Genomic DNA, 22,364 nt, shown 5'->3' with positions numbered 1-22,364 from the left:
CGACAAACGGCAAAGCATCACTTACGCAGACGGCTCGTCCAGCGACGTGCAGCGCCGGCCCCAGGGCAAACACTGGGTAATCGGTGCGGAGGGTGAATGGGCCCATGGCGGGCGTGACAGGACAACCCCAGCCAGTCGCTGCTGGGAAGAGTGCTGGAATGATGCATCAATACCCGACGCTATTGGGGCGTCCTATCGCAGGGCCTTGCTCGGTTTCGTGCCCAGATGCATCCCACGGAGGCGTGACCCCGGTCGTCGCGCTCAAGCAGGCTTGCGCTTCCTGCACACCCCGCCCGAAGCCTACCACCATGCTTTAAGCCCCCTCTCCCACCTTCACCTGCCACCACCCAGACCCTCACTGAGCCGCTACCTGCCCATCGCTCGCTATCAGACGCGCATCGCCTCTGCTGCCCGTCTTCCTGCCCCAATACCCGCAACCGTTGAAGTTGAGTACAATCGCTGGGGACATCCTGCGATCACCTTTACCGAAAAGAGCAATCCACACCGCCAGTCCTAGCCCACACCGGTACTTCGATACATAGGCCCGCCATGGACCATCAATACTCCAACAACGCACATCACATGGATTTTCACAGGCCGAATTCTACACTGAACAACCTCGACAGGAAACCTTCCGCCTTTTCCTTTGACGACAACGCCACCCTCGACTCTACCATCCTGGACACGCCCGTGCTCATGTCGCCCACCACCAGCACCCAGGGCATCTTCTCGCCCGACACCTCCATCTGGGAGGACTTCTCCGCCGGCCAGTTTGTCGACCGCACCGCCACCAGCTCCGTCGTCAACACCAACGGCAACAACCCCTTCTTCACCGAGCAAAGTAACAACCCCTTCGCCCGGTTACCACCCAACCAAGCTGCTACCTACGGCCAGCAGTCATGGCCCGTGACCGACAACTCTGGTTCCAGGACGCCCACAGCCCCCAAGCCGCTGAACCCCTTCGGCCCCGGTGACTTTGGAGCCGCGCCCTTCGTCGAGCAACAGCAGATGCCCTTCCACGGACTCCCCGTGCACCAAAATGTCCGACCTAGTGCCGTCTTCCCCTCAGCCCCAGAGCAGCCCATGTCGCCCCACACCCACTCCGACTGGATGGCCTTCAACCAGCAGGAGATGGACGCACGGCCCGGACCCAAGCGCATGAGGCCCAACACCCCTCCCCGCTCCTTCTCCCCTCGTCGTGACGGCGGCATCCGCAAGAAGAACGCCCGTTTCGACATCCCGGCCGAGCGCACCCTCGTCAACATCGACAACCTCATCCAGAGCTGCACCAACGAAGAGGACCTCAAGGAGCTGAAGCAGCAAAAACGACTCCTCCGCAACCGCCAGGCCGCGTACGTACTCCCATTTGGTTCTTGGTTCCACGCTCCACGTTTGGTCCAATCTACCTCTTGGTCTATCCTCTCCCTATTCATCAGCTAACATCATCATAGACTTGACTCCCGGCAACGAAAGAAGAAGCACACCGAGGAGCTCGAAGAGGAGAAGAAGCAGTGGATGGAGAAGATCTGCCAGATGCAAGATGACTTCGCCTCCATGCGCATCGAGTACGACTCCCTTGTCGCTGAGAAGGAGAAGTGGCACCATGAGTCCATGGAGATGCACCACATGATCAACCAGCTCCAGTTCGACAAGGAGGAGCTTGTGCGCAACCACACTCTCGAGACCGGCGAGCTTCGCAAGAAGGTCTCGGTCCTCACTGAGCGCCTTGAGGCTGCCAGCAGCACCGGCATGGCTGCCGCACCCAGCAGCACCTTCACTGACTTCGCTTCTGAGATGGACAACCTCAACATGGGCAACAGCGACTGGGACAACTACATCTTCGTCAACGACTTCGCCTCGGAGGACCAGCCCACTCCTCAGCAGAACCAAGAGCTCTCACTTGTGTCCCGCAAGGACGAGGACAAGCCCGTCGCTTCTGGCCTCCTGCTCATGCTCCTGCTGTGCGGTGCCTTTGTCGCAAGCAAGTCCGGTGGCGCCGCTCCTCCCATTCCTCGCATGCCCGACGAGGTCCGTGCTGCTTCCGCTACCGTTCTCGACAGCATCTTCAAGGATGCTGGTGTGTCCACCGCTATGAGCGAGCAAGGTCTCATTGCCAGCCACGTCACCGGTCTCGAGCCTACGCCTTCCGGCATGGCTTGGCCCAAGACTACCATGTCTGGCTCTGAGCTTGCTGGTATCTCTGGCTCGCACCTCGACCAACTGCACTCTCACCTCACTGGACCTACCAAGGAGCAAGAGCACGAGCAGCTGTTCTCCATCACTCCCGACCAGTACAACAGCATGACGTCTCTCGACTTCACTCGCTCGCGTTACAGCATGACCAGCGACGACCTCAGCGACCCGCTCTCGCCTGGCTCTCAGCCATCGCACCGTCGCAACCTTGCCGAGACCCTCGCCGCTATGCGTGAGCAAAGCAAGGGCGACTCTGCTGCTGAGATCTACACTCGCAGTCTGCTCTGGGACAAGATCGCCCCCGAGGTTGTCCACGAGTTCAAGCGCATCGTTGAGGAGTCTGCTGCCATGTCCCGACCCAGCACATCCGACGGCACCAAAGTCGAGAACATGGGCTAAATAGCCCTACCACGATCACTACCAACAAACTACCTCTCCTTTGTACTCCCCTAAGTTGCATTTGTCCTTTATCAGCATAGCGCTTCACTTCTTAGCACCCCTTCTATAGGGGTGCCTATAGGGTCACAAGTTGCATCATGGTCCGGCTGGAACCTCGTTCTTCTGCGCGTTTCTCCTTTGAGCGCCTACGATGGGCATCGCCATTTTCCTTTCTACCACAGCTCTGGCGCTTGCCAGTCTTCTACAATATGGGACGGCAACGTCGAATTTTGGGTCCACCTCATCAGGTACCCTTCTTCGCTTGAGCATAACATGGCGGTTGTTTTCCTTCCACGTCGAGACCTGGTTCACGACTTCACCTATTTAGCTTTGTGTTTATTGTTTCCTTTGTACTTTGGTTTTCCCTTTGGCATCAGACTGGTTCAGCGAGCAGAGCGAGCACACATTCGCGGTTGGCTTCATCTTTTGTATTTACTGCAAAGCGTAGCGAGCGTTGGATATTTTCCCTTAACGTTACCACGAGATATGGAGAGAGATTGAAACGAAGGACATGGGACATGTATCCGACGACAAACGACCAGAGTTGTATATGATGGCACGAGAGCGAGACAGATTGGCAGCATTCTTATTTTCTGGTACTTGAGCGAGGAGGATGATTACAAGTTTTGTTTTATTGCTTGAAAGAGACGATGCTTTCCCCTTCTCCTTCCCCCTTCCTCCTCCTCTTACGACTAACATAAGTTTTATTACGACCTTTACGCTTCTCACGGCCACCTACTTACGCTATCACTTTTCGTAATACCCCCTTTCCGGACCTGTTGTCCGCGCATGTTTTGAGATACCAGCTTTTTCACGATTATTCCCTTGTCGCGTCACAGATGCGGCCGTTTCTGCGACCTTTGTCACAGGGCCTTGGTGGGCAGGGCTCGATTGGTTGGCATGGCACCACCGGGACAATGTCTTTGTACCTAAGTAGTCGCCCACTCTATTGGCGAGGAGAGAAGTGCGAACGAGTCAAGTAATGCTATCGGATGCCCTTCCATTCCAGCGCTTACATCGCTTCCTTGAATGTGCACCCGACTTCACCCACTGGTCTGTGAAACCCGTCGTCCTCGCCACTTACTGCCATGTTCGAGACTCTTGCATCTGACAACGCCAGCCCGCCCACTTGGTCGCAGTGAATCATTCATTCATTACCAGTCCATGTCTCCACCGCTTCATGTGTGAATTACCCCTTCTCCACTTACGGCTTTTCCGTCGAGGACCCACGCGGTTGACCGTCCGTTGCGTGCCTCGCATCGCGCGAAGCGTCCATGAAAGGATCTCCCTTCCATAGCAACCGGGAAAACGCGCCATCCGCGGGTTTTCTGACATGCTTCACAAGTCTACGCGCGGTGCATAATGCATGGCCTGAAGCACGTACCCTTTGACTGCACAGCCGTTCACCATGTCCAGTAATTCACTCTCTTTACTGTGGGTATGACGCTTCGCCAACGCAAGCCACCCAGCCGACTGCCTTCCTTCACGCGGAATAATAGCCCCAAAAAAACTGCACATCCCCCACTCTGCTCGCAAGGTGAGACCTGGATAGTCAACGTCTGCGGACTGCGGATTTACCACAGGGTCCAGCATATCATGCAACATGCAAGTTATCGGGCCCTCAGTGGGGCTGAGCCACCTTTTTTTCCCTCGTCCGATGGATGACGAATGTTGTCTTACGCCCCACCCTATGTTAAGTACCTTGATTGGTAACATGTCGAAAGGATCTGACTTGACTGTGCAGAAGCGTGCAGCTATGGTGAAACACGATGAATGGAGAGGCTAATGCAGCAGAGAATGGTATCATGGATGATGGATGATTCATATTCGGACCGCTTCTTTGTGAGGGGATCAGATGGGTCGCGGGAAGCCTGAGATGCGTGGTGTGAGTGGCTGAGCAAAGAGGGTCAGTTTCCCTGCAGTAGTCAACACGATATACGATACATGGACACTTGGGGAGGACGATCTATCGAAAGAAGACATCAGAAGGGCAAGGCCAAAGACCGATGTCTTGACCGTCACACACGATCCGATACGGGTAAACACACCATCGCCTAAAACGCAACATCCAGCAAGCTTCATCTGACAAACTAACAAGAAACGGGCTGCTGTACTACGACATACGCCGTTGCTGTGCCACACCACATGCTCCCCACGTTCTGAAAGCGGAAACATAGCCTATCGCGTACCAGAGACATTGTCCGTGTACAGCCCTCCGGACCTTCGCTTCCCAGATCCAGATGACGGCCTTTCAGCAAGCCACTTACTCTACGTGCATCCTCAGCAAACGATAGCGTGTGAACTAAGCAACAGTCATGGGGGGGTAAAGGAAAAATTCAAGATAGTACGGCGACGATGATAGGCCAGCAATAGTGTGAATTATTGGAAATAACGTTATGCAAGACATACGGTGTGAGTTTCCGAGCAAAGGAAAAGCAAAAACAATAGCTTGTTATTCCCTTTCCCCGCGCGGGAAAGGGACCAGGCTTCCGTCACTGTCCTCACACGACCACTTCCGGGTGTGTGCCCTCATGACTTCCAGGATAAGGCTTGTTGAAGTAGAGTCGGACCGGGACGGAAGGACCTGTCCGTAAGCGGGTTGCGGATCGCGCCTTATTTGGGGTTGTATTTGTCCTTCCAGATCCTGTAGAGAGAGATAAGTCAGCACGTTGTTCATCCCACCAATCAATGAAAACATCCTCGGTATCCAGTCGGTGCAGACCAAGAAGGCAACGGGATGCCGAGACTACTGCGGGCTAAAGACCCAGATCCAGATCGTGATGAAGTTGTTGATGGGTCGTTGGTCGTCGTCCCGAGGCTGCCGTCATTGTCGCGATAGCCGTCATACAATATTCCGCTTCTCTTTCAGCACCACCATTGTCGCGCCATCAATGCAACTCAATCTCCAGCTTTGCTCAGACCATCCGTACATGCACCATCTGACTGTGCTCCACACACACCACAACGTTCGTGGTTCCGTCATAATTGGCTAAACCTCCCCATCGTTCCGCTTACTCTTCCGCTTCGGAACCGAGGCCACCAGCGACGCGCCACGTGTATCCCCGTAGACAAGCTTGTGTGTACTATGCACCCAGCGCAACGGGTCTGGAGGCATGCCACTATCCATTATTGGAACGGGAGAGCGAGGCTTGTGCCAAACGGGACATGTGCTACTGGTCAAGTTTTTCTTTGCGAATGCCATCATGTGTGCGTAGCGGGGAACTGGCAGTAAGTGTGACAGGTCGTGCTGCGGGTGAGGGCGAGGGCCGTCCAGCGTCCGCATCGACTAAGCGAGCAGGACTGTTCAAAACGGTGCATCGAGGGCCAATCGATTATGCTTGGCAGATGCGCGTTGAAACCGGTCGGCCGATGCGGACAGTAGCGCTGTGCGTTGGATTGTTGGATCCTGTCTGGTTGCTATGGTGGCTTGGTGTTGAGGATTGATTGAGGATGCAACACCGGCTGGAACGGGATCGCGCGGATGAAGGTCGTGATGGCTGCTCGTGGTGACCACCATGTGCTCCATCCACACGGCGTCAAGGTGGTCCTCGGTCCGGCAAATTCTCGCTCTTCGTGCTCGATACAGAAGGGGATGAAGGAAAGAATCTATGGGGCTTACCATGTGTTGCCTAACGTCTTGTTCCCTTTGGATTCCGCGAGGCGCAGAAACTGAGCCGCTTTGAACTGGCGAGGCGCAGTTAGCATACCTGCCGCTTAATCCGAATACAATCAATGCTGCCCAAACAATGAGGCGGGATAACGAGGGGAAGTCGTGTCTCAGTGCATATTGCGCGTGATGGCTGAGGTCGAGGCTGTACAAGACCTCCGGGCTGACCGTTCGCGTCGCTATCGCATGAACCTCTAAACGAGTCGACATTGACCGGTGACGCAGGCGTGCACTGCAGGACGGCCACAGTTGGGCTGAGGAGAGACGACACGGCTTGCTTACCTTATCCTTCTTCGTTCCAAACCCCTCGGTATAGCACCAGGCTACCTCGTTCATGGCATCTGTGTCACCTAGATTCGCGGCGGTCTCGTAGTATTGCTTTGCGGCTGCGGGATCTTTCTTGATACCCCAGCCATTGCGGAAGCAGTTGGCGAGTTCGTACATGGCCAGCACGAGCTCCCCTTTGGCTGCACCGCCTTTCTTCATGCCGGCTCCGAGGGCGAGTTTCTCGACCTCAGCGCTGTTCGCCGCTGCCATGGACAGGTATTGGACAGCTTGTTCCTGGTCAGGCTCACATCCCCAGCCATGGCTATGTTCTAGTCAGTACTGCCTTGGGCAACATCCAGGGCAACATTCGGGTATGCTCTGGAGATATCAGGCTGCGATCAGTGAGGCTGAACCTACCGTAATGCGAGACCGTAGAGAACCTGCGCTAGAGCATTGTTCGCACCCGTTGGTTCTGCAAGTCTGCCAAAGAGCGCTGTTGAGGCCTCAAGATCTGGTCATCCTGTCAGCTTCATCATGAGAACCCACCTCGTGTGACTACTCACTACTACTCTCATGCAGACGGATGGCCTCTTGGATCGTCTCCTATGCAAAGCTTAGACCAATTCTTGCCCTTTCCCAGAGTTATGCATACCTCGTCCGCAGGCGCACCGACAGTCCCACTACGACTCCTTGCGCTGGTCGGTCGTCCATGTGACATTGGATTCACAGGCTCGTGGCTTGGTGTATTGGGCTGACTAGATCCGTATTGCGAATGTGTGACCAGGACCGTAGCCCTCGTCTCCCACCTGGCCTCTTCCTCCTCTGTTCGTGCGACGCCGTCTCCGCCCACTTCTGGCAGATTGTCCGGCACGTTTATTGAGCTGCTCGACCTGCTCCGTCCAAAGTGCAAACGCTCCGCCAGTTTGTCATGCTTCTGCTCCCCACCAGCTGCTTGCGATCCCTGAGAGGAAGCGCTACTGCGACTTCTGAATCGGCCAAACTTGCCGCACGATGTCGGCGATAGTAGAGGAGACTCGCGCGTGGGATCGCCGGGGAAGCTGGGCGGCTCGATGGTCTCTTGCGTCGAAGTCGTGGTGCGGAAGAACTGGAACTCTGGGACATCGGGAGACAGCGTAGGGCCCGTGGGTGACGTAGGAGTTGCGCCCTCATCCCTAATCTTGTCCTTCTTCTTCAGCAAGTCTTTGAGCGCCATGGTGGTGCGCAAAGGAGCTGTCGCGTCGAGTTTCGCGTTGCCAGCGTAGGCAAGGGGTACGCGGCTCGAGACCTAACAATATCCAAGGGTAACTTCACGCAACGGAAAGCGAGCGTCGTGCGGCGGGTATTATTCAATTCTGAGGGTGGTCCTATATCTCCGTAGATTCATCGCAAAGGTGAAAGCGCTCATGGTCCTGCCGGCGCGGGCTGTCGAATTGTAAGGCACGATTGACTGTAGGACGAGGGCCAAGCAGTAGCCGCAGCCCGTCTCAGCCTCCACTGCGCGCCTCATATGTCAGACGCAGCGCCACGAACCGCAGCAATCACAATTTTGTAGCTATACTGCGGTACGAGACATACGTATGTGGCGAGACCATTATCACGAACACATACAAGATATTCCAATGAAGAGGGAACATTTTCTATGAGGGTGTCAAGCCTAAGAGCCCGTCTCACACTAGGAATCATGGTACCTGACGCTACTGATGCCCGCGTCGAAGCATTGATTAGTGCCAGTTAATATGGCGACTGACTAAGTGTAGCAGTCTATGGCATCACACAGCAGATGGAAGAAGTTTATCTTAAGTTCTTGATTTTTTTACATGTTTTTTCTTCTGTTCTCTTTCACGTACATGTCCTTCATGGGACAACTGTATCCATCAGCAAGCCAACAGCGACTTCGCGAGCCTCTGTGCAAAATTCGCCAAGCGAACAACGGCGCATTGGGTCGTGTGATACACTTGCAGCAGGAACGAGAGATTTCGCTCAATTAGAAACAAGGAAAAGACAAGAGAGGTAGGAAATCGTAAGAGGGGGTATCATCGAAAGAACCCTGAACGCCATGAATAGCTCTGGACCTTCAAGAGTCAAGACAAGCTAGAAGCGTTCCAGAGATTACCTACCAGGTCGGAAGAACCACGGGTTCGAAACTTTGGAAACCTCAAATTAGGAAGGACCGAAATGGAAGCTGAGCAGAGGGGCACATACTATGTCCGGATGTCACAAATCCAATGAGTGGGCCATGCTACTCGTCGTCGATCTCAAAGGCAACGAAGTCCGCCTGCTGTGTGAACTGCTGTGGCTTCGGAGAAGTTCCAGTCTTCGGCATCATCCACTCATGAGCATCCTCGGCAGTATCCATATCATCCTCTGGAGCGTCCGAAGTAGCAGGTGTGTGTGATGAAGGAGAATGAGCCGGAGAACGAACAGGGGAGTTAGGCGGGGACTGGGCTGGAGAAGACAGACGAGTGGCCTTCCTCATGCGAGAGGCGAGACGAACGTGTGGATAGTGATACCTACCAGTGTAGGAACACTCTCCCGTGTTGGCGAAGGTGGGACACTCATATGCATGCAACTCGGCACAGGTGTCTCCTTTCTGGCAGTAGCCCAAGCGTCCAAAAGCTTCGCAGTTCGGTGCAGATGGATTGACACGAACATGAGCAAAGCGGCAGTCTTCTTTGGTGCATCGGCCTGCCTGGAAATGCTGGCACGTAGGCGTGTTATGCGACGATGCAGTATGGGACAGCTGACAGTTGCTGTCGGAGCAAACACCTTTGAAGAGAAACGACTTGCATACGGTTTGTGTGTCCGGATCATGACCAAAAGGACAACCCGGGATGGAACACCGACCTAGACAAAAGTTAGAGGCGAACAATGGGTGTGGAAAGGTCCCGAAATGTCGTTTCGTCGAAATACCTGTATGTGTGAAGTTGGCACAAAGTCTTGATGGTTCGGTCGGCTGGTGATCTCTGGATGAGGACCTGGTGCTGGCCCCCGGTGCCTGCGCTGGATCCTCGTTCTCTTTGGCCTCGCGTGGTTGGGTGACAATACTTGTGCCATTGGAATCAGTAGCGAACCCAGTATACATAGGTGCATTGGGAGGACGCGCGTAGGGGTGGTAGGGTGTGTAGCCTCTGCCTCTGCCTCTGCCCGGGGCGCCACGGCCTCTGCCTCTACCATAGCCACCGCGCTGGTTGAACTTGTTGTACGGAGGGTTGTAGGAAGTACTAGAGACGGGAGTGTAGACGGGATTGAAGACGGGGTCATGAGCGGGGGCGTAGGAAGGAATGGAGGGAGGAGTGTAATGGTTGAAGCTGCCGGAGGTGGTGCGGTAACCAGAGCCAGTATAGCCGTTCGACTGGAGCCTCTCGCGCTCTTCCCTCTCTTGTCTCTCTCTCCTGGCGCGCGTAATGTAGCCTAGAAGTAGATCGTAAGTATCTTTCTGACCTTGCGATTCGGCTTTCACATACTGGTGAGCTCTGCCTGGGCGCGAATACGTTCCTCATGTGAGGTCATCGCTTGGAGCTGTTCGGCCGTGTACGGAGGCGGACCGAGCGGCGCCATGTTAGCACTGGCGGATCAGGAATCTATGACTTTCACTTGTTAGTAATGCGCACCCCTTCCACTGCAGCGACACTTGAGGTTCCGGCGTTCGGCGGGCGGTTGTTGGTGAGGTTTTGCCAAAGCAGAGCGTGGGGCAACAAAGAATAATACAAGCGGTTAGGCTGCTGCAGCTCTTGGCAGGGTCCACGTCACGTGCTGACTGTTCGCGCCCGCACGAGCCAGCCCTGGAGGGAACTGACGCCATAGTCTTTCCGTGTACACTTAGTTTCAGTTAAACGTCTTCTCTTTACACCTAAAGGAGAAGTCCTTTGAAGTAATGCAGTCACAGCGGAATGTTCAACGATCATGTTCTTCACAGTCCAGCTAGACCACACCCAGAAGGCCTACGACCCAACTGCTCTACGATAGTGTCAAGCATTGCGCACACCTTAAGAGTGCGATCTCGCTGGTACAATGAAGGGTTAAGCACCTCCTTTGTGAGGCTGATCAAGATTAATAGATGACAGGAGTCTCATTTCCGAGAAGTAATACAGTAGAAGCTAAATGTAACATGCACTCAGACACGCGACACCTCAATCGAAGTACCGGACCGCGACCTTGATATCTCCTCGACCCGCCTCTTTGAAGACGTCCAACACTGTCGCATTCAAGTGCTCCTTGACAACCTCAATGTCACTACCAAACCAGATCAGTGTCACGTCCTTCAGACTGACAAGCTGACACAGGTCCCCTAGTTCCTCAATGAACCATGCCTTGAGTCCGGCCTCTGGAATCTTGCCATCCCTGTACACCCCGAAGGCGTCGACATATAGCCGTACATCGGATATGATGTCGGTTTGGGAAGGAGTGAAAGTCGTCAACAACAGCTCGATGACATGCTCTGCGTAGCCGACGAAAACGTTGAGGGCAAACGGGAAGAGGTTGGCTTCGAAGTAGATCTGGCGGCAGGTCTCCAGTAGATTCAATTGTGATCTTGGGTATGCCCAGTGTGGCCACTCTCTGTGCTCACGGGTTGGGCGGACTGGATGGGAGAGGAAAGCGTATTTGTAGATTTTGTTGCGGAGTTCTGCCGGAAGACGAAGGAGGGGTGACTTTCGGTGATTGCGCTGTGAGCTGTGTCTTGGTTAGCTAGCAGTACACCGAATGCAAGATCCAGTACTCACATTGCTGCGAGGCGATCCATGAGCACAACACTGCGATCGTAGTAGCGTACACGTTCGGGAACAGGCATAGCCTCGGTGGGCGAGTACATGGCGAATACAAAGCCCTGGGAGTTGCGAGTGCTGATAAAAAGATCAAGAAGGCTGCGTAATCACTTTTGAGCATGTGCGAGGAAAGTGGGGCGGTAAACAAGGAGCACGGTGTGGAGGGAAGGCGCGAGCCATTGCATGAAAGTGAGAGTTAAATGACGTGCCCGCGGAATAGGCATGCGTGACGAAACGTGTCGGTGCGTATACGTGACTTATTCAGATGTGTCGACGCTAATGGAGATGTATTTGGTTGCTGTCACGCTCACGATCTGGAAAGTTCAATTCATTCTTAACAGCGTCACTACAAGAGTTCACGAATGAAAGAAAAAAAGGCTTTCGGTGGTATATGAAAGCTTCATCGAGTTCTAACATGATCATCCACATTATTCGCGAACTGCAGTCGAGTACATGGACTCCACGTGGTCGGAGAAAGACACCGGAAGCGACTCCTCACTGGCTGTAACACAGCTCTCCAGAGACCTTGCATGTGAGCGCTTAGTAACACCTACCTATCTCGGCTTCACACATAGCATCTCATTTGGGGATGAGGTTGATACGACCTCATTCAGATGTCATCGGCATCCATAGCTGCGGTCACTGAGTTGTTGCATCGTCCCATCTCATCCTCACGCAATGGAAGCTCAAAAACATCGAAGGTAGGATTGAACAAGTTTGAAAGACTATGGAGTTTACATATGACCAGAGTGTGAGTCCGAAACTACCGCTAGGGGCGGTGAGGTGACATGAAATCACAGTACAAACGGCCCAGTCCCTTATCTCGGCCTATCAGCTGTGTCGATGCCACAACATCGATACCCAAACCCAATATTGTTACTGTTCAACCAGCGAACGAGTTTTTATCTCTTTGCGGCGAGTTCTCTGCTGTCGCAATGCGTCTACTACCAACAGTCTGCAATCCTCCGCCCAACCGAATTTCCAGATCTGATTCCAGGGGTTGTCCTCGTATTGCGAGGGAGAGAGAAGAATCTGTTTCAGCTCCGGTAGCCTTGCAAGCCTCTCTAACGTCGATAACAAAGTATCATGTAAAACCAAACGGACGGGCGCGTATAAATTCTCGATTGAGTGTCCCGGTTCCGATACATCTATGGTGTAACTGAAGTGATAGTCATCGACCACAATATCTATAGTTGATATGGCATCGGCTTGATCCCAACTGAGAAGCCTTGTAATGCTTCGCAGTGCCCAATGACCACCCTTAAATGTATTCGAGGCGAAAGGAAGTAGCCTGGCCTCGGTATAGATTTGACGGCAAGTCCCGAGTAGCTGTAGGTTCTGTCTAGGATAATGTGTGTGACGATCACTGTTGGTATTCTCGCCAATTGGGGCGCAAATCTCTATGTCGTCTTCTTGAAAGACGTACCGATAGACTGCGTTTCGAAGCTCTGGGGGAAGGCGGAGAAGGACGCATTGCTCTTGATTCCGAAGAGTGCTATTAGAAGCTGTTAGCTGAAGTCCATACTAGAAGAGATCTGACCTACAGGGCAGCGAGTGCAGCTGTAGCTTCTGGGCCATCGTTTTCCTGCTCCATTCGTTCGAGTGGTTGTTGTGTCGACTGGATTTGTAACAAAGTATTACAACATTAAAGTTGAGTAGTCGAGACCGTCGAAGGGCTCTGGAATGAGCGAGATTGGAAATCTAAATGCCAGAACCAGGGGGTACGGATCAGGCAGTCGTAGAATGAGGCGATGATGAAGAATGAATCAGAAAAAGTGCACAGACCTATAGGCCTCCGCAACCCGGAACGTATGAGTAAAACGTCACGACTTGGTGTAGTGCTTAAATCCTGTACAACCACTTTCCTGTCAGATGTCTGTTTCGCATGCTCAAGATCTTTCGCTCATATTTCCTGTGTCTCTTTCTCCGTTACAGACCAGTTCTGTGTCCTCCACCACTTCCACCGGCTCACTCTATAGCAAGCTTGCTAAGTCCGCGCAGACTTTGTATTACTTGCAAAGTAAATATGCAGTGGCTAAACCACGATAATGAAACCGAGAGGCCTCGGACTCGATGAAACGTCTTTGCCAAATATCATGACAAAAGTTTGTTACGTTAGTGTCAAGGAGGGGGTAGGGCACCAATATCTCCAGGAATTGTAATGTACATTTATTGGACAATATGATAGTACATGTGTATACTTAGCTCCCGTAAGAGGATCTATGTTACACTGTCAAGTGATGTGGAGATATAACCTTTTCTGGAGACTTAGTCGATACCGACGAATATCTTAATCTTTCTTCGAGATGGCCCTGAAGTCCCAGTTGTTCAGGTAACCTGATCCGATCTGTTTGCTGCATCAGCCTTTGGCGATTCACGTACGTTGAATGGTGATGGTACTTACGCAGAGGTATGTTGCGAAGCTGACCCAACCTAGGTACGGTGCGAGCAGCCATCCGCAAACCGGGTCAACTTGTCCCCAGATGTTGATAAGGTAGGCAAGAGTTCCACCAAGAGCGAGAATATCAACCGAAGCGGGAATTGGACGACCGAGACCAAAGTAGAGAGGAGTCCACACGAGATTCAAGGCGAGCTGGATAGTGTAAAGAGTGGCTCCGTGCTGTACCTGGTTAGCTCGGATAATAGCAAATCGCGCATAGCACTCTCATACCTTCGCCAGAGCAACAGTATTGGGGTTAGCAGACGTCGCTCCAATGGTGTACGCGCGATAGGCTGTGTAGCCCATGGTGGCATAGAGTGCTGTCCAGACTGGTCCGAATACATAACCGGGAGGATGTAGTGGAGGTTGCTTTAGCGTTCGGTATGCTGTCTGAGACACACTTGCTGTTTTGAAATCAGAAATCTATTCCGGAACAAAAATACCGCTGTCTTACGGCTAATAGCAAATCCTGTGGCCGTTCCACACAGAACAGGTAGCAGGATAGCTACTGCAGGGTTCTCGAAAGCAAAGCTGGGAAGCGTGAGGGAGGGGATGTAGCTCGTCATGATGGCGGTTAGTGTGATGAGGTTTGTGTGTAACCGTCGATCAATGTCACATACGCAACAGAAGACGTCGCCAGAAGAGGAAGCGTCCTGTACCTGCACTCCGCATCTCGTGATATTTTCGGAGCGCCAATCACAGCCTCGGCCAACGCGTGGAAGGCCGGGTCCACTTTCCGCGTGGAACGCTAGCCCCGTCTCAGCCGTCGTTCGGGTCTCTCCAGCCCTCCGCGACGTACCTCACCCTTCTCTCTGCCATCGCCCTCTCCACCGGCATCGTTCTGCCCGGGAGTCACTTTAGCACATCGTGAGTGCACCTTCTCGTCCTTCAGCTGTCCCATTGTTCGTACCCCTTCTTCCTCTTGTACAGCTGTCTCGATAGCTCGGACAGCTTCGTCCCCGTGGCCCTGCGCCCAGCCTCCCTCCAGCTGCCTCTCTGACCTTATCTTCCTGCGGCGCTGCCCGTGTGCTCTCAATCGCACCAGGCGTGTCGGCTTCTTGTCACTTCTTACCCGCCTCTTCTTCCTCGTTACTAATCGCATTCCCTCTCCGTCACCTTGTCCCTGACTTGTTCCCTCTCTGACCGAGCCATCATGGCAAACAGCTACCCGCGCCGATTGCCTCTCGAGCATCCGCTCCCATCCAGCGCATACTCCCGGCGAGATTGCGCGTCAAAGCAACCGAAGACTACGCGCGCTGCCCCCAGGCTCGCTGCACTACACTCACTCCGAGCCGCCTAAACACGACTGCCTGTCTCGATTTCGCGCCACATATTCATAACCATTCACCATCTTATCACGCGTGCATACCGCAGCGATGGACTCCTACACGTATGTTGGTGCAGAAGACGGTGCGCAAAGTACGATGCTGACGGCTCGCAGTGCCACGCGTGAGGACTCCAGGCCACCCGCGGATTCGTACAGACGCCGTTCACCAGGTAAGCCATATACCCTTTTTGAGACGTGACGGACTTTCATTTTCACCGTCACGCGAAACTATGCCGCGTGTTTGCTCCGGGCCTCTCTCGCCAAGCGCTGTTAGCACAGACCGATTGCGCGTACTTGGGCGTTGTTGTATGACTCCTGGACATGACCGGCATCATTTCCAAACCTCATCTTGAATCGCTTCTGAAACATCAGACTGAGCTAACATGCGTCACAAAGGCTCCGGAGACCGTAGGGCAGGCAGGCGCCGATCGCGCTCGCCCCAGAACATCGACCGATACCAACCTGATCGCGCGCGCGACTACGACGGCCCCCGCCGAGATGGCAACCGACGACGCTCCTCGCCTCCGCCCGTGCAGGCAGGCATCGATCGGTACGTGCCTGGTCAGGACAACTTCGCGCCGACCTTCACCACAAACCCGGTCCCGAACCCTATGCACCTCGAATACCAGGTCGGGTTCAACTACTTCGCAGAGTGGTGGCGTGTGGAGCAGCTCATGAAGGAGGAGAAGGAGCGCGCAAAGAATGGCGGACGCAAACCAGGTCTCAAAGGCGAGCGCGAAGCTCGAGAGGAACGGGGCAAGGAGCGCGAACAGATCCAGGCCGCGTATGACGAGTACAAGGAGAAGCTACAAGTCCAGATGGCGAAGACGTTTGTAGACAAGCATAAGAACGAAGAGTGGTTCAAGGAGCGCTACGACCCAGACTATGACTTGGCCTTCAAGGAGAAGCTCCGTCAATATCGCCACGGCATCTACGAGGAGTGGGAGAGACAAATAGATGAGGGTTACTTCGACGAGTTCACGCTGGAAGGTATCTACAAAAACGATTCGAACGGTGCTGGAGGGATCGTGGAAAAGGAAGAGGGCGAGACAACGGCTGCCAACGAGGTGCTGGGCGTGGGCGATTTGTTGCCCTGCAAAGGCGGCGAGATCCGCGATGAGACCGCGTTCCAGCCTACGCTACTCATCAAGACTATTGCGCCCACGGTCAACCGCGAAAAGGTCGAGGAGTTCTGCAAGGAGCACTTAGGAGAAGGCCCCGGCGGCTTCAAGTGGCTCAGTATGAGCGACCCCAACCCACTTAAGAAGTGCCACCGCATCGGTTGGGTCATTCTCAATCCAAGCGACGAGCAGCCAATGGTCATCGACGACCGTGGTGATGGACGCGATGACGATGCCGAAGAAGGGGCTGTTGAGGATAAGCCTGAAGCTGCCCAAGGCCCACAGTCTACCGCTCACAAGGCTCTCGAAGCTCTCAACGGCAAGACCGTGATCGATGAAGAGCGTGGCAATTTCACCTGCCACGTCGGCATTCATGAACCTCCTGCCGCTCCTCGCAAGAAGGCACTTTGGGACCTCTTCTCTGCGCCTGAGAGAATCGAACGTGATCTGGAGCTTGCTGAACGACTCGTGAGGAAGCTCGACTCCGACCTCAAGGCGCAACACGAAGAAGAGTTCTCAAACGTCGACGGTGTCAGTAAGATCGAAGAACGTGTCGAGGCTCTGCGTTCGAAAGGCTGGCTTCAGCCCCCAGCCAATGCCCCGGTGCCGACCAAGAAAGCGCGGGATCCAGAAGACCTGGAGGAGGGTGAAGATGAAACCATGGAAGACGACGAGGGTGCTTTCGATGATGAAGTGGATGATGAAGAGCTGCTGGCCAAAAAGAAGAAGCTTGATCTCCTCATCGAGTATCTCCGACGTGTCTACAACTTCTGCTTCTTCTGCGTCTTTGAGAGCGACTCGGTCCACGAGTTGATTCGCAAGTGTGCGGGAGGACATCTTCGCCGACCGCGCGCTAGTCTTACAACTGCGGCCAAGGCTACTGCGAGAGCTACGGCTACTGGAGACCTCTTTCCTTACAGGAAGCAAGAGTCTTCGGGTGACGCAGAGAATGGCGAGGGCGGTAGTCCTGTGCAAGAGAAGAAGCCGATGCGGTTGAGTACCAAGAACCAACAACAACTTCAACGAGCATTCAACTGGGTGAAGACGTATGAGGAAAAACTGCTACAGCTACTTGAGCCGGAGAATGTTGATATCCGCAAGCTCGGCGGCAAGCCTCTAGATGAAGCTATCGAGGATGAACTCTCACGTTATGTCAAACAGGAGGATGAATCCAAGTGGCGCTGCAAGGTTCCGGAATGCACAAAGTTGTTCAAAGGCCAGCACTTCTGGCGAAAGCATACTGAAAAGCGTCATCCTGAATGGCTTGAGAAATTACACAAGGACGTAAGTGTTTACACGAATGTTTGTAAGGATACATTTGCTAATGCGAAACAGCTGCGACTGGTCAACAGCTATGTTGTCGACCCTGCGCATATTGCTCCATCCCGTAGTGATGCCAACAGCAATGGCCACTTCCCGATGGGCAATCATGTCCAGGCCACTGGAACGCCGCGGGGGTTCAACTTGGCCAACATGAACATGGCAATGGCAAACAACGGTATGCAGAACGGCGTGCATTTGGGTGCTCTGTTCAATCCTGCTATGGGCGGTAACTGGGACCCCAATGCTGCCCACGATGACCGTGCCGGACCTATGCGACGAGGCGGCCACCGCTTCAACAACCGTACTGGACCTTATGATCGTCAACCTCGTGACGGCCGTGCTCGTCCCGCTGTCAACGGCGGCCGATTGACCCCTCCGCCTCGTGGTAGCCGTCAAGGCCCTCAGCGATACGGTGAGGGTGGACCTGGACCTGTACAGTCTGTGCAAGGCCGATCAATCAAGAGCTACGAAGACTTGGATGCAGTTGGTGGTGGTGGCAGTGGCGAGCTCAACTACTGAGCCTCGGACCTCCGAATGCATTGGTGGTCATCATGTAAGATGTGAAGTGGGCTGGCGTTAGCGTGGGTAACTTGAATTCTTCTGCCGAAATGCCAGGAAAGGCCTTGGCAGCAATTTGGGAACAGAACAGGCCGGCGTCCTGGGCTAATTATCGCCATAGACTGGCATTTTGATTTATTTACCCATCGGGCTTGTACGAGTACAATTGAGTAGATATCAACCTTAGTCAAATTGCAACTGAAAACCTTAATGTTTGCACACGATAGTACCCGGCGTGATGTTGTACTAGTTAGTCAATCAGATATCTTGGCCCGTGGCCAGAACGTGTTCGATGTCATATTTCCTTGCTAGATATGAGTGACAGGCTGCGCCAAGGGGAGTCAGTCAGCCATGCATGGCCTGGCGATGTGCGAGTGCGATCTTCGAGAGCAGAAGCGAGCCGAATGCGGTCCGATTTCAGGTACTTCCGAGTCTTAGGCACCGTTCCGAGGAGGGGTACTCTTGTCAGTTCAACCAGAACGCCTCGTATTCATTCCCAGGATACGCGACGCGTATTGTGCAGACGAGATGGGAAGCAACGGGCGAACATGGCCAAGACATAGGATGCCGTTCTTTCCTTTGTTTGGCCTCGTGGGCCTCTGCGCTCCATACGTCAGATGAGCTAAGACATCGGGTTGCGTCACTCAGCCACAATCCTTTACGCGCCCGACTCTGCTTCAGTGCCGACAAGCATTGAATTGATCCACTTCGAGCAAGAACGGGCGGTGCAGACCCATCGTATCTCTTGTCCTTGGTGCCGTGCCCGCATCTCCGCAGTGCACCAGCCTCAGTTGCAGCCACAGGTACTCCGTGGTGCTAGTCAGGCGTCATACAACACGCGTCGACGGTCATCTGCAGGGACCCCAAAGTCTGCTTTTCGCTATTCCTTCTCCTTCTACACCTTATCTTTCTTCTTTCGGATCGCGGCTCCCTAGCCCGCGCGTTAACGCTGCTATTAATTCAACTATGCCCGCCAACCTCGACACCCCGCCTGCCATCCAGCTCAACGGTGCTACAGAGCCCACCACGATGAATCCTCAGCCCTCAGTACAGAACTTTGGCGAGCCCGCGCGGCCGGCGGTACCCCAGCGCAATGACACGTCCTACTCCAAGTTCTCGACCATGTCGGTGCCGCCAGAGGGGTCCATATTGACAGGCAAACAAGAGCACTGTAAGCCGTACAACATCATCCATAGCCCGTGGCGAAGCTAACGATGGCGCAGACCTCAAGCGCGAACTCATCTCCCAGCAAACAAAGTACGAAATCGCCGAACTCTCCTCTCCTACAGCGCTGCGACGCTTTGGCGCACCCTTTCGCTCAGATGCCGGCGAAGTTGCGCCGGAAGACTCAGAGCTGCCCCTCCTCCGCTACATATTCGTCAATCATGTTCGGAACTTTCCCTTCCTGGACAAGGCCAAAGAGAAGGAGTTCTGGCAGGACAAGTTACAAGTCGTACGTTGTATGAGGTCATACTGCGTAGAAAAGGAACTGACAAAGGTGCCGTTCTAGTTCCTGGAGTCATTCGCGAGCAAGGACATCTCATCCTCAGAAGACCGCCTGGAGGAAACGAAGAGGAGAAAGCTAGCGCTCAAGGCCGAGAAGCTGGTCGAGCTGATGATGGTCTCTGGCATCCCCACCGCGTCAGGCTACGAAGAAAGAATACGCTTTGCCGAGATGGAGATCGTGGACCGACAGGCAGATGAAAAGGGTCTTACGATGAATGAGCCGAGCGGACACGCTATCAATGGTTGGGACGTCAATGTCGCAGGCGTCAGAACAACATCGGTGAAGAGACATCTCCGCTACCACACACATGCAGTAAGTGGATATACACGTTGGAAGAAGACAGAGTCTAATGATGCGTTTGCAGGAATACCTTATACGTGTAAAGCACGACGGAGACAAGGACTTCTACATTGGCCGCCGATACGCAGACTTCGTTCAATTGCACAAACGCATACGTCTCGAACTTCCCGGCAAAGTGCTCGCTCCATTACCTCGAAAGAATGCGAAAGATGGCCTCCTACAATCAAGTGCTGATGACGACGATATTAGCTCTATCTCGTCAGGATCTACGCAAGGACCTCCCCCTCCTGAACCTGTTGAGAGCAGTGGCGGTGGTTTGCGTAGCTATCTCTGGGGCGGACATAAGAAGAACGCCTCACAGACATCACTAGGAAGACGTTCGCCGAGAGCCTCAGCGGACTTTTCAGCGTACAAAGCTCCTCGTAAGCTGTACAGGGAAGAACAACGTGTTTCTCTTCGCGCATTCCTCCGATCATTCCTACACAACGAGCGAATCGCCCAGTCAAGTGCCATGGCTGAATTCCTGACACACGATCCCATTGAGGTCAATGAGGAAGAAATGGAAGACATCCAGAGGCGAGAAGAGATGGACAAGAAGCGCATCGAGGAACAAAAGCAGTTCTACGAAGTCGCGCGGAAGCGAGCAGCGGAGCTTGACATCCACATGGAGAAGTTCAGGAGAGAAATTGTAGAGAGCAATGGACTCTCACACCTGTTCCAAGAGGTCAGAGTCAAGAACACCATCCGAGACCTGAAGCCAGAGTACCAAAAGTTCGCAGAGTGGTTACGGATAGAAGTGGCTGCTACCATCTACCATTTGTTCCTAGCCGAGGACAATTCCCCCGAGCTGTTTGCACAGGCGAAACGCATACATTCTCTCGTTCCTTACGGTGTCCTCAAGAACGTCATTAGGATAGCCAACCCTGCAGCCGTCATGAGTGGGGTTCTGGATCTGTTCCTTGCACAGCCGTTCGGCGCTCGTTCATTACTTCAGCGTATATTTGGTATGGCTATCAACGACGGTGTCAACTCTGTACAGAAGACGATCGACACACTTGGTTCCACGAGGATCAAGGATGATGTTCTTTGCGACAAGATCAAAGCATACGTACAAGCGGATGAAGGTGTCAAGGAAGCGATTCGACAAGAAGCTGCGCGCGACAACGTCGATGTCGTCGTGACCATACTGCGCTCCGAGTTCTTCCAACCAGAATTGTCTTCGCAACAAGTGGAGAAGGTTTTCAATGCCTACGTTGCATGGAACAACGCGGTCGAAAATGTGAGATCGAGCCGCCTCAGCAGAAGAGCTAGCACGCGCAGCACCGTCAGCACAGCTACTAACGCGACCGGTCAGGTCGAGAAGGAGATGCGATCTGGCGCTGAGCTTTTCGCGCACCTGAAGCAATACTTGAAGCTGTGTCTCAGACAGAGGGATAAGCTCATGATGCTCCAGATCATCGAAGAAGTAAGTTTGACGGAAAGGCGATTTCAGAGATGAATGACTGACGTACTTCTAGCCGACCACGCTGCAGCTCTTCCGGGATTTGTTCACCATTTTCTACGAACCTCTTGTCCGTGTATACAAATCTGCAAACGTATACAACAGCATTACCGACTTCGCCATGTTCGCCGATGACACCATCAAAACCATCGAAGCTTGTCAACGGCAAGAAATTTCTGCAGACCCCAATCAAACCGTGCAGGCCTTCATAGATCTGTGCGCCCGCCACGAGGATAATTTCTACAAGTTCGTTCACGAGGTGCACAAGCATGACAACGGTCTCTTCGACCAGCTCATGGGATGGCTAGAGGGTATCTTGGACTTCCTGCGTCACGGCCCTGGAAGTGGCGGTAAGCTTGATATGAATGCGCTCTTCCAGGGTGGAATCGATTCAAATATGATCGACAAGAACAAGGCCATTCGTGAGATCAACAGTCTGATCAAGTGGCAAATGGCGAGGAAGAAGTGGCATTCGGACAAGACAAGGCAAAAGATGGCGAGCGGTGGTGATGACCCTGATCCGCTTATGGGTGGTATCGCCGGCTTCAAGTCGAGCGACTTTGGGCTGAACGCGGTTCGTTTTCCTCTCTGACAACATATTGGCCATACACTAACGAGATACAGATGGACCTCCAAGATCTTGAACTCGATGATGACGGTAGCGACTCCACCGACTCGGAAGACATGGACGATACAGATATCGCAGATCCAATTGAAGCTGAGCGCAAGAGCCGAGCGCGCGCTGCTGAGAAGCTTCGGAGAAAAGCAGGCGAACCGAAGAAGCCACCTATCGTGGAGCTATACAAGCTCAGTGACGGCTTCAACAGCATGCTCAGGAACGTTCTCGCTTCGTAGGCTATTTATAATATGCCCCTCAGATGGCATAACGCCAATCTGGTCACCTTTGAATAGCGGTATGATGGAGCATCCTGCATGCCTCTAAGACCTAATGAAATTAC

The 22,364-nt window shown here is 53.6% G+C and overlaps 7 protein-coding genes across 7 annotated transcripts; 3 read left to right on the top strand and 4 right to left on the bottom strand.

Moving 5' to 3' along the window:
• Nucleotides 1-549: 549 nt before the first annotated feature.
• J4E79_009127 (uncharacterized protein) lies at nucleotides 550-2,592 on the top strand (the record flags this gene model as incomplete). Its single annotated transcript, XM_049357978.1, has 2 exons — nucleotides 550-1,352; nucleotides 1,452-2,592. 2 exons carry the CDS (start codon nucleotides 550-552, stop codon nucleotides 2,590-2,592), a joined length of 1,944 nt encoding a protein of 647 aa, XP_049207577.1.
• A 2,652-nt stretch (nucleotides 2,593-5,244) lies between these two features.
• On the bottom strand, nucleotides 5,245-7,778 carry J4E79_009126 (uncharacterized protein; the record flags this gene model as incomplete). Its single annotated transcript, XM_049357977.1, has 6 exons — nucleotides 5,245-5,275; nucleotides 6,251-6,315; nucleotides 6,581-6,887; nucleotides 6,983-7,076; nucleotides 7,129-7,168; nucleotides 7,218-7,778. 6 exons carry the CDS (start codon nucleotides 7,776-7,778, stop codon nucleotides 5,245-5,247), a joined length of 1,098 nt encoding a protein of 365 aa, XP_049207576.1.
• A 1,026-nt stretch (nucleotides 7,779-8,804) lies between these two features.
• On the bottom strand, nucleotides 8,805-10,123 carry J4E79_009125 (uncharacterized protein; the record flags this gene model as incomplete). Its single annotated transcript, XM_049357976.1, has 4 exons — nucleotides 8,805-9,005; nucleotides 9,080-9,254; nucleotides 9,541-9,976; nucleotides 10,030-10,123. 4 exons carry the CDS (start codon nucleotides 10,121-10,123, stop codon nucleotides 8,805-8,807), a joined length of 906 nt encoding a protein of 301 aa, XP_049207575.1.
• Nucleotides 10,124-10,695: 572 nt separating this feature from the next.
• On the bottom strand, nucleotides 10,696-11,375 carry J4E79_009124 (uncharacterized protein; the record flags this gene model as incomplete). The annotated part of the gene is made up of 2 exons (XM_049357975.1): nucleotides 10,696-11,236; nucleotides 11,287-11,375. The coding sequence occupies 2 exons, from the start codon at nucleotides 11,373-11,375 to the stop codon at nucleotides 10,696-10,698; spliced, it is 630 nt and encodes a 209-aa protein (XP_049207574.1).
• A 2,243-nt stretch (nucleotides 11,376-13,618) lies between these two features.
• On the bottom strand, nucleotides 13,619-14,334 carry J4E79_009123 (uncharacterized protein; the record flags this gene model as incomplete). Its single annotated transcript, XM_049357974.1, has 4 exons — nucleotides 13,619-13,675; nucleotides 13,733-13,948; nucleotides 14,000-14,172; nucleotides 14,223-14,334. The coding sequence occupies 4 exons, from the start codon at nucleotides 14,332-14,334 to the stop codon at nucleotides 13,619-13,621; spliced, it is 558 nt and encodes a 185-aa protein (XP_049207573.1).
• Nucleotides 14,335-15,144: 810 nt separating this feature from the next.
• J4E79_009122 (uncharacterized protein) lies at nucleotides 15,145-18,058 on the top strand (the record flags this gene model as incomplete). The annotated part of the gene is made up of 3 exons (XM_049357973.1): nucleotides 15,145-15,265; nucleotides 15,492-17,500; nucleotides 17,552-18,058. 3 exons carry the CDS (start codon nucleotides 15,145-15,147, stop codon nucleotides 18,056-18,058), a joined length of 2,637 nt encoding a protein of 878 aa, XP_049207572.1.
• Nucleotides 18,059-19,063: 1,005 nt separating this feature from the next.
• Nucleotides 19,064-22,260, top strand: J4E79_009121 (uncharacterized protein; the record flags this gene model as incomplete). Its single annotated transcript, XM_049357972.1, has 6 exons — nucleotides 19,064-19,268; nucleotides 19,321-19,550; nucleotides 19,608-19,916; nucleotides 19,969-21,369; nucleotides 21,422-21,979; nucleotides 22,030-22,260. The coding sequence occupies 6 exons, from the start codon at nucleotides 19,064-19,066 to the stop codon at nucleotides 22,258-22,260; spliced, it is 2,934 nt and encodes a 977-aa protein (XP_049207571.1).
• Between the last annotated feature and the right edge of the window lie 104 nt (nucleotides 22,261-22,364).

The sequence above is a fragment of the Alternaria viburni genome (genome assembly GCF_023758015.1).
Source record: "Alternaria viburni strain BMP 2772 chromosome Unknown scaffold_23, whole genome shotgun sequence".
In the NCBI taxonomy this organism is placed as follows: Eukaryota; Fungi; Ascomycota; class Dothideomycetes; order Pleosporales; family Pleosporaceae; genus Alternaria; species Alternaria viburni.
Note: the sequence above shows the minus strand (reverse complement) of the source record. Positions and strands in the feature narration are given on the sequence as shown.